The sequence below is a fragment of the Crocodylus porosus genome, unplaced genomic scaffold (genome assembly GCF_001723895.1).
Source record: "Crocodylus porosus isolate Cpor-Errol unplaced genomic scaffold, CroPor_comp1, whole genome shotgun sequence".
Taxonomy (NCBI): domain Eukaryota; kingdom Metazoa; phylum Chordata; order Crocodylia; family Crocodylidae; genus Crocodylus; species Crocodylus porosus.
In genome coordinates this window covers 3,370,559-3,381,589 of record NW_017728938.1, presented here as the reverse complement: position 1 = coordinate 3,381,589, position 11,031 = coordinate 3,370,559, and the positions used below count along the sequence as shown (strand labels likewise).

The 11,031-nt window shown below is 42.7% G+C and overlaps 1 protein-coding gene across 1 annotated transcript; it reads left to right on the top strand.

The window, feature by feature from the left end:
* Positions 1–612: 612 nt before the first annotated feature.
* CISH (cytokine inducible SH2 containing protein) lies at positions 613–10,342 on the top strand. The gene is made up of 3 exons (XM_019547478.1): positions 613–1,552; positions 6,895–7,121; positions 7,686–10,342. The coding sequence occupies exons 1-3, from the start codon at positions 1,506–1,508 to the stop codon at positions 8,186–8,188; spliced, it is 777 nt and encodes a 258-aa protein (XP_019403023.1). The 5' UTR covers positions 613–1,505; the 3' UTR covers positions 8,189–10,342.
* Positions 10,343–11,031: the final 689 nt, after the last annotated feature.

The window sequence follows — 11,031 nt, the reverse complement described above, 5'->3', positions numbered from 1 at the left end:
GAAATCTCAGCTTGTCTGGCCAGATGCTGGAAGGCTGGGGAAGAAATGAACAATGTTTGATTTTTAAGAAATATCAGGAGGAATATGCAAGTCTCATGCTGCAAATTGATGGTACAGGAGGGGAAATTCCTTGACCCCAGCCTCAGCTTTGTGGTACCTATCAGCCTGTTAGGCTTATTAAATAGGCTATTTGCTGGTATGTGAAGGTGTGGGACACTTGGAAGGGGGGGGGAGGAAGGAGGGGGATTACATTACAACTACTCTCTAGTTTCACACAGCCCTCTGGGAATTGTCAGCAAGGTTTTATAACTCTCTAGTTCCTCTCTCACCACACAGTAATAGGGCCCCAAAAAGCCTCTGCTGACTGCAGCTGCTGCTTGCAACCCCCTCCCTCTGTTCTGCTTGCCTGCGTGTGTATATGTGTGTGCGCACGCACATTTCTCTGTGTGTCTATGGGATGGGCCTCATTGCAGCATCCAGCGTCAGCCCAACCTCATCCACTTCTGATAGGCAAGACTTTGAGGGCCAGCCCAGCCCTGGTTAGCTCTGATTGGCAGAGCTCTGTAGTCCTGCCCAGTTTTCCTGGAAAGTTCTTGGAAATTTATCAAAGGTATTTCTTTGAACAGAGAGAGCGACAGCAGCCAACTGCTTTATAAAACAGAAAACAACTTACAACTTTTCAGTTAGGTCCCTGGAAGAAGCTGACAGCTCTGACCTGACCTTTAAACATTCTGCCTTTCCCTTCGGGGATTTTGCTATACTCTGGAGGCTATTTTAGCCCCCCGTCCCCTGGAGTGCAGTGCTGACATCAAGACATCCATTATGGGCACATCTATTTATACTTTTTTTTTTGGTTAATGCCGGGGGAGTGATGTGAATACAATACAATTCCAGGAATCCGTCACTTCCTGGAACAGATTAAAAGGGGCAAACAAAAGATTACTTAGTGGTTTTTTCACAGAGCTTCATAACTCTCAGAGCTAACGTTAGACCAGGTTGCTGCTCTCCCAGCTCCCTTCTCCCTTGGATTCAGGGAGGTCTTATTTATTAATATCTATTTATTATTATTGTTTCAGAGGGTGCTTTGAATCCTGTGTTGAGGATTTTAAAGGTCGTTCAGAAGGAGGTTTTTTTCCCTCCTTTAACAATATTTTCTCTTTTTCCTGTGGTTATTTTTTTAAGTTTTCTTTTTTTCTTTCTTTGTAAAGAAGAGTAAAACATATTTTTCTTATCTTCAACAGCACTGGGATTGACTACATTTTTTCTAGCTAAAGTTGCTGAACAATCAGTAAAGTATTTCTTGGGGCAGCCTGCTTTGCTTTCTGCCTGCCTTTTCCCGGCGTATAAACTCCAGAGAGCTGTGGAAGGGGTTCAGCAGGAGCAGTTCAGCCTTCCTTTTTGTGAAGTCGTAACCAAAGGCTTGTTCTATCTTCTGTACTATATTCTGAAGCAACGAAGAAGGAGCAAGAAAAAAGACGAAACCAGTTTTCCACCCTGAAGACTTAATGCTTTTTCCTTGGTTCAGGAGTGACATGATCCTCTGTGTTCAGGGGTAAGAATCCTTGTATGTTAAATTGTTAAAAACTTAACAATGATTAATGATTGTAATAAACTCTCTGGACTGGATTCTTAGCTGATGTAAGCTGTTTGTAAGCCTATTCAAGTTAATGGGGATAGGTTGATTCACACCAGTTGAGAATTTCTCTCTCTTGCCTGATTTTTTTTTTTTTTAAATATATTATGTCCAGAGGGATGTGATCAGATGGGATTCCCTATTTCGACATTCTCCATACTTTAGAAATCACATAGTGTTCAAGGTCCTCCTCGGGGAAAAAAAAAATCACCTAAGAGAAAATGGTAAATGTGCTGTACAATAAACCGTATGTACAACTGGGGAGGACAGAAGCAGGGGATAGGAGGACTATATAGTGTCTCCAAAGAAGCAAACTACCAAACAAAGGAAGAGCTTTTTAGGTGTTTCAATTTTGTTCTGTTCCTAATTAAAATGGATATATAGAATGAATTTTAATTTTTACATAGCTTGTATATATACAGGTGTACATGTGTGTGTGGAGAGCACGTAGTAGCTTGTATGTACAAATATACCTGAGCATACAGTACATTTTAGAAATTTTAAAAAATTACAAAAAGTCAGTGTGTCCAATCTCCACTTATGTACCCACAAATATTTGTGGATGGGTGATTTTATCATGTAAAAGATACTATCTGTAAAAATCCATGGCCTCCTCTCAACAGTTGTGGGTCATCTGAGTATGTAAATACACAAACTGCATGATTATATTAGACACTTTTGCACGTTGCTCATGTTAGTCAGATCGTGATGTCATTTTAACCATTCCTTCTGCCACTAGAGGATTTTCCCAACAATGTTATACTATTGACCTGTCTACTGTTAAGTGACTCAAGTATGGGGATTTCCATCAGTTCCCCTAAGAGTTTATTCAAAATCTAATAGTGTTCACTGTTAACAATATTTTCCTGCTATTCAACCTCAATTTTCCTTTGTTCGGTTTCAGCCTTGTTTTCAGCCCTTTTTGACAGTAGCTCGAGCCAAACCAAATGAAACTGGTTTTTTAGGTTAGGTTTTGTGAGATATGAATATATGCTTTACCAAAATGCTGTCACGTAATTCCTTTGATACACTAAAAATCTGTCATTTAATGGGGAAATTCCAAATTTGTCATTCAAATGGAGAAATGTTTGTGCATAGTTTGGTCTTTATAAACTTGATTATTGCTCAAGGTTTCATTATCTTGTAGGACTTCAAATATTTTGGATTAAATTCTGTTCTTACTCAGACAAGACTCCTGAAGGAATTCAGGGGGGAAATGTTCCCAAGTACTGTGTATGGATTCTTGTTGCTACAATGTTTGACTTATCAAAATGGCATCCAGAAAGCTAACTCTGGGACCATAAAAGCCTTTTTCTCTTGTACCTTCTTGGTTCTCCAGATCTTCTTAGAAAGTGAACTGAGTCTGAAATCAGTCATAAGGCAGGGTAGATGGTAAATGCAGTTAGTCTATAAAGTTGCATGTCTTTCCTGCCTTCAGAAAGTTAACTGCCAGAAAGTTTGTGTGATGTTTTTCTTAGGACCCAAGATGCATATCAACTAGATGTACTGCTTCTTTGTAAATTCACCTTTTTCCACATCATCCTGTATCTGCTTCATAGGAGCTGCTCACTTGACAAGCCGTTTTGTTTCTGATCTTCTAAACTGCTTTCTTCTGCTTAGTAGCTCAGCCATTTTTAAATGAACATTAATTAGCCACTAATAATGGGGCCATTTTCTTTTCATTATTTCCTTAGCTGCAAGAGCCATTCTTATTCCCCTTGTTGAGGTCAGAACAAGGTGGCCCTATCTATCTTCCCCAGGGAAACTTAACTGTGTATAGCTCTCTCTGATCCCCCAACAGTCTCCTTTCTTTAAGTTTCCCCCCATGGAACCACGTTGGCTACATCTTTTCCTTTGCCTTAATTATGTTGTTATTTAGGAGTCTTATGACCTCCTGCCATCCATGGATTTTAATACTTCCTCCCATTTCATAATGTTCACTAAAGCCCCTATCAAATCCAGGCCCTTTCTGCAGGGAGGATGACAGCAGGATCACACACAAAGAATAGGACAAGGTCCAATGAGTATAACCCTTCCTTGTACCCTTTCCTAACCCTTCCCATTATACAAAAGAAGAAAGCCACAGGAACCACATGAGGTTTGGGCTCTACTGACTATGGATTGCAGGCCTGGAAAAGAATGTGAGCCAGAAAGATGATGAGCATTGTAGGTGAACCCTTCTGCCCCAAACTGTGTTGGCTTCTTTTCACCTGAGCTAACTGAGACTGTGGAGAAGAGACTGTATATGTACAGGACTTTCTTTATCTCACGAATGGGGTGAAAATGTGAAAGGATGTGAAGTCAGAGGTTACATGGCTTCCTTTAGTGAAAGGGGAAACAGCTTGCCCTGATGGCTTCAAGATGAGTCCTCAAGTTTCAGAGACAGAATTCCAGGAAGCAAGGGAAAAGACAGGGCAGCCAAACAACCACAGAAGCAGAACTGGCTAAAAAGTGCTCAGTTAATGTAATTAGTGATGGGGTGAGATTTTCAATCATAATTGCTTCTTCCTTCTGTCCAGTCTGCCTTATATAATTCCTAATCTCCTTTTCAAGTCAGGTGTCTGAAAGACAAAGCAGTTCTGCAGCTAGCTATAAGAAAATATTTCAAGTGAAAGACTGTGTTCAAGGGTGTATCAGGAAATTTTCTAGGAGGAAACAAGATGAGGCAGGGTTGGAATCTGAGCTGCACCATCCTTATCTTTGAGGAACAAATGAGGACTCTACAGTGTTGGCCAAATCCCCCCTACCTATCACTGTGTGAAGTCATCGTCACCTCTGCAAAATGTGGCTGTACACCTCTGCAAAATGCAGCCAGAACAGAATATGCCACCATAGCTACATTTTTACACCCACTTTACACTGTTCAATAATTACAGCTTACAATACAGGGAAAACAATCAGACCTATCATTCTCTTTCCCATGACAGAGCAGTCAAGGCCAGATTTATAGAGGCATTTGTGTGGGACTTAGGTGCTAAAATACCTTTAAAAACAATATGACTTTCAGTTCCCATAAAAGCTACTGAATTTAAGCCAGGTGACACTTACTTGTAGAAAGCCAGGGCTTCTCTACAGCAGCAAATACAGAAGTGAATATTACCCAGAGCCACTGTTTTCAAGAGCCACAGATAAATGCTTTGGACACCCGTTCTGACAGATCATAGGTGAAGATTTCAGTTAGGCACAGAGTTTTTCTAGGTGTGGCCTTAAAGAATAGACAGAATTTAATAAAATAATTCAAAATCCAAATGGGTCAGATTCTGCTACTAGGAATTGCTGAGGCCAGAACTGACTGTGAAGACAAACTTCATACACAACTCACACTGCTTTCTGAATGTGGAACATTTCATTTTATGGGGCCAGGATACCCCCTTCAATGTGACAGAAGAACAAGCATATTTTTTTGGTGGCCTAAATTTACTTAGGAGCCAATAAATCTTTCTCCTATCCACTCTTCTGTAGTCGTATTAAAAAAAACCATTGTCATGGAACTCTGATTGCAGCACTTTTCCTTAAAGGAAAATTTCCCTATCATTTTCCAGTTGCTTGTGTTTTTTCTGTTTTCCTTGTATCCCTCCTTCTGTGTTACATTTGGGTTTCAGCATGTTGAAGAGAATGGAGTCTGCCCTGGTGGGATAACAAAGATTAGTTTATAACCTCACGCCCCACGTCATCTACACTGACGTATGCCTGTTAAGCACCACTCGATATAGCTGGTACAGGGTAGGTCTACATGTGCATTTATGCCATCTTAAATTTACTGCACAATAAGTTACTGCACAGTAAGCAGGAATAGGTCAGCCTCTACATGTGCAAGCATTAAAGCAGATTAATGCTGTGTGTGAACTGGCTTGGGACAAAACTTTGTCCCAAATCAGCCAACACACACACTCTGTTACTGCACAATAAGGTGTTTACATGGGCATTACTGTGCAGTAACTAACTGGGCATGAGGCAGGTGTCAAAATATGTTCATGTTGGCATAAGTCACCATATTTACTGCGCAGTACGGGCATGCACATGTAAACGTGTGCCCATATTGCACAGTAATTTTGGTTAGTTCCATCCTTTTCCTTATAATGGGGGAGGATACTGCAGCTCCCTTTTTAAAGCTCTGTTAGTTCCAGACAAACCTTACCTTAATGAGATTGCTTTCAATTGGAGATTTTATTGCATTACCCTCAAAACTCATTAATCTTATATTTTCTGGTTGCAGAGTATTCATCCTAGTGTTAGATGAGGTGGGGATAACATTGGAATATGTTGCAGCATTAGGCAGTGCCACAGCACAGAGCACAAGGAGATGCAAGGCATGAGTTTGGCACAAAAGGAACTCTTTTATTGGCTTGATGCACAACTTGGGACATGGCCCACTGCAGTGGAACTTGCTAAACCCTCATCCTGGCTAAATACTGATTGAAAGGACAACTCCTATCCTCCCATCCCCAACTACTTGAAATGTCACTGCAGATCATGACTTCCTTTAGCAACCCCTATGGTACAGAGCTAGACTTGCCACTGTTTATATTATGTAAGATCACAAAGGCACTTTACTGCTAGTTGTTAGAAGGCTACAGTACTGCCCCCTGGAAATATTTGTAACCCTGCTGGTCAATGGTCCTCACAACACTGCTATATGTCAGAATCCATCTGATACTGTAAACCCACCAAGCACTTAGTGATAAACTTTACATTAAATTTCCTTTATGCTACATGAATGCTATAGTTTGTACTGTGCCAGGGCTGGCTAAAACTTTGAACAGGATTAGTCTACTAGTATGACATTTAAAAAATCAGCCCACACTCACTTTTAGTTTCTAACAGGCACAGTAAAATCAAATCACCCTGCAATGAGAGGGCAAGAGAAGGAAAAAAAACACGTTGGGCTTGGTTTTTCTCTTATATTATCATAAATCAAGAATAATTCCACCAAAGTAAATGGAGGCATCTACACCAGCGTAAGTGAAACTCAGATCACTGGGTGTCATTAGGTACCTTATATCCTCCCCACCCCCATATTAAAATGTAACATCCTATGGTTAGACTTTGCATCTGGCATCACAAGGTTTGAACTACTGCCCCTCCCAAGATACAGTAGTTCTGTGATATATTTTTCTGCACCTATCTCCATTTGAAATACAGGCTTAGCAAGGATCTGTTGAATGAACACAATGTGCTATAGCATGGCACAGCACATGCTGAGCTGATGATGCAACATCATGCAAAGCAAGGTAAAATAATATGACTTTCCCTTGTTTCAGACCTCATCCTTTGCTGGCAGAGGAGAAGAGCAGGAGGCTGTCTCTCAGAGGCATTGCAGTGGATTTGTCAGAGCCAGTCATGCAACCTCTCTCCGTCACAGCCTTCCAAGAAGAGTCTGCCCCTGCTTTTGTGGCACCTGCTCTGGAGATCAACTCGCCTCGGATGCGAGACCCTGAGGAAGATCTGAAGTGCATTGCCAAAACCTTCTCTTACCTGAGGGAATCTGGTAAGACCCTTTCTGTCTCATAGCAGCCCCTTAATGGCATATGCAGGAGCTTTGCCTTTAATAGCTCAATCCAAAGAAATGGGAACAAACTCCTCTTTCTCACTGGCCACATCTACACGAGCACCAGACTGCGTAGTTGTTACCAAGCAGTCATTGAATATTTCCATAAGCAAGTACTAAATGACTGCGCAGAAACTATCGTTACTGAGCAGTACTGTTGCTGCACAATTTTTCCCGATGCTACTGCGCAGTAGCAACAAGCGATCGCACAGTAGCAACAGGTGCCGCAGTTAGTGCCTGACAGTGCTACTGCAGAATAGTGTCTCCTATAGATGCACCTACTTAGTCCCAAACCTGCAGCAACAAGCTCCCTTTCTCCAGCCTGAGCACAACAATGAAAACCTAAGGCTGTGGGTGATGCCTGACTGCCATAACTCTAGGCATGAAGCCTATTCTTACCTTTTCCCAGACCCTGATTTGAATGGGCTTCAAAGCCTCCAAGATAAAAGGAGCCTGTTAGCAGTAATAGTTTTCTAATGAACTCTTTCTGGGATTCGTTTCCAGGCTGGTACTGGGGGTCTATCACTGCCAGTGAGGCCAAGCAGCACCTCCAGAAGATGCCTGAGGGCACGTTCCTGGTACGAGACAGTACCCACCCTAGCTACCTGTTCACGCTCTCTGTCAAGACCAACCGGGGGCCAACCAATGTGCGCATTGAATATGCAGACAGCAAGTTCCGGCTTGATTCAAACTGCCTTTCCAAACCCCGCATTCTGGCCTTTCCTGATGTGGTCAGTCTTATCCAGCATTATGTCATGTTCTGTACGATGGAGAGCAAGAATGATGTTCCTTATCCACCTCCCTCGCCCTTGCCCCCCATACAGAAGGAGATGGGAGCAGCAGCAGTACACCTGAAACTGATCCGACCACTCAATCGCAAAGACAATGCCCCCAGCCTACAGCACCTGTGCCGGCTACGGATCAACAAGTCAACAGCTGAAGTGGACCAGCTGCCCCTGCCCAGGCGGATGGGGGACTATTTGAAACAATACCCCTTCCAGCTATGAGGTGATGCTGATGTTTCACAGATGGACAAAAAGACTAATAAACCCAAATAGAACCTCCATGTGCTTTTGTCCCACTAAAGTGTGGCATCAAGTCGGCACAGTAAAGACCTGGTCAGCAGCAGAGACTGCATCCATCCTTCCTTCACCTTGCCCTCTAATTTCATTCCTACACCACAGAGGAGCTGGTTGTACCAATGAACCATGCGGCACAATTCAACCTCTGAACCTCCAATCACCACTGACAGTGGCTCGGAGGAAATGTTTGTGGCATGTGCACACTACTTGAATTTCAGAGTGCTGTGACACCAGGAATGTTTAACATTGTTATTTTCACTATTTATTTCCATGGTAGCTTCTCTTTTCACAATATTTTAAAGCACCTTCTAGTTCATTGTTTCTGTTTCTTTTTCTTCTAGAGGTGTTTCTTTTCAGTCTAAAGGTGTTTGGATCTAAATTCCTATCTGGATTTGAATGTCACCTACTTGTGCTTGCCCTTGTAACAGGCCATGCCAAGGTCCACATCCAAACACACCCAGAATTATGGAGAAGTTGAGATTCAAATCAGAGCCTGGGTCCAAACTCTGGCATCTAGGCTCCATCTCCATAGCATGTGGAATATTTCCTTTCTTCCTAAACTAAGGGGCTGGAAAGTGTAATCTCAGAGACTGCACATACCAGTCTGTGCACCCTACAGAGCTGCATCACTGAGCCAGCAGTGTTAGAAGACTTCTTGGGAGAAAGTACCTCTCCCTTGGAAGTTTGTATAAAGAATTCTACATGCCAAGCTTGGAACAATAAGTCCCCTCTTTCCCCATTTCAAAAGGAAGTTTTCAAATATTTAAATAAACTAATTAGAAAGAGATGCCTCCCAATGATTATTTGCAGGCAGAGGGGTGCCTGTGGCACATGCTCTCGTTTTATCAGGGCTGTTCTCCTGTCATTGTCTTTATCTCAGGGAATCAAAAAGGGGGTGGTGGCGTCATCGCCCTGGCTCAGAGCTGGCTCTGCTAAGCTGCATTGATAACACACAATTTTATGGCATTTATTTGTTTTGAAAAACAGTTTGATGAGCCCACCCAACAGAAAGAACTCCCTCTTCTCCCTCTACTGTTGCCACCAGACTGCCAGTTATCAGCCCCTTTGCACTGGTTAGCCACCATCATGCACCTTCAATAAGAAATGTGTGCTTTATTATGTTCTAATTAATTTGCTCATGGAGTTTTCCCTGCTGAATAACATTTAAGTTAGTCAAGTTAGTGTTGATTCTGCATCCTAAATTGGAAATGCCAGCATCCAGACCCTCCTCCAGGGCTCCCTTCTTCCTCCGACAACTCATATTTGAATTGCTTCACAAAAAACTCCTGTCCAAAACCCTGGGCTTCAAGATGAAGCTTAAACATTACTTTTTGCCCCTCCCCATGCCCCAGCACCATAGCAAATAAATCACAATGGATCATATCAGCCCCTGAGGCTCTGCTAGATGGGACAAAAAAAAAAAGTGGGTTCAACCAGGCAATGACATAGAAGGTGAGGCTGCCTCCTGAGCACTATCATTATATCTCACTACCTCCCCAATTCTTGGCGCTCTGTGGGGACAGATAATGTCTGCTCTCTATAACATCTTCTTTTACTTCTGAGTTCTTATACTATAGCAGGCAGTTTAATCTTAACCTGGTGCATACTTTTCGAAGCTCTCCATACAAGCCAGTGCTGGGTTTCCAGGATTTTGTGTGCTTGGAGAGAGACGTCAGGGTTGTGAGAGGAAATGAGACAGTGACCCAAGGGATGACCTGAAGATAACTGGTGGATTTTCCTCTCTCGTTGTAGGGGCTGCTCATCTGAGGCACAGTACAACCTGATGTATTTAGCCAATGTCCTTTTTTATGTTTTTACAAGTTGTTTTATGCTTGTACAAGTTTTACAAGGCCGAATCACTGCCTTGTTTTTGATACTTTGATGATTGGCTCTTTGTGTGTGTGTGTGTGTGTGTGTGTGTGTGTGTGTGTGTGTGTGTGTGTGTGTGTGTGTGTGTGTGTGTGTGGTTTGCCTATCGCTGTATCCTCCCCCCAGTCTGCACAATGTGGCAGGGGCTAAGGGAAGGCAGCCTACTGAGAAAGAAAATTTAAAAACAAATAAAAAATACGTTAAAAAACACGAAACCACTGAAAAGGCTTCCTTTGATACAAGCTCATCTGCCTGCCTGAAGACAACAGAGACACTGGGAACCAGGAAACCCCAGAGCACTTGTACATATGATGATGGATTTCAAAAAGAGCAATAATTGTCTCAGGAAGCCCACAAACATAGCAAGTCTGTGGAGAAGGTCCAAGATCAGTCACTACAACTAATGTGTTCAGTAGGGAGTTGGGGAAAGTTATTCAGTCTTCTGAATTTTCCCTTGTACCCATACAGCCACATTGCTGTTGAGGTGCTGATAGAATAAAGCCTGTAAGATTCTGACCTCCTGCCCTATGAGAACCCAGTTAGGAATGGTGGCTGGTTGGAAAGAAGAAGAGGGTAACCTCACTGCATGCCTGGTCAGCTGGGAAGTGAAATGATGCATGCAGAGGGGAGGCTAGATGCTGTAAGCTCTTAGGCACCAAGACCATTTCAGTTATGTATGGTTGTACAGTGTTTAGCACAATGGTTTCTCTAGGTCAGGGGTGTCCAACCTTTTTGAATGTGGGACCGCATCACAAACTTTTTATCACCCAGTGGGCTGGCGAGCCATATTCAAAGACTTCACAGGAAGTGGTATCACATCAGGAAGTGATGTCACCAGCAGCACATGGGAAGCCGGCTTCAGCTGCATGCTGCTTTTCCTGGCCCGTGCTGACCCTGTT

What these genes read in the sequence shown, in the direction of transcription:
- CISH (XM_019547478.1), top strand. Translation starts at nt 1,506, where the DNA reads ATGCTTTTTCCTTGGTTCAGGAGTGACATGATCCTCTGTGTTCAGGG. An exon ending in ATGATCCTCTGTGTTCAGGG is followed by an intron (nt 1,553 to 6,894) that starts GTAAGAATCCTT and finishes CCCTTGTTTCAG; the next exon opens with ACCTCATCCTTTGCTGGCAG. An exon ending in CTCTTACCTGAGGGAATCTG is followed by an intron (nt 7,122 to 7,685) that starts GTAAGACCCTTT and finishes ATTCGTTTCCAG; the next exon opens with GCTGGTACTGGGGGTCTATC.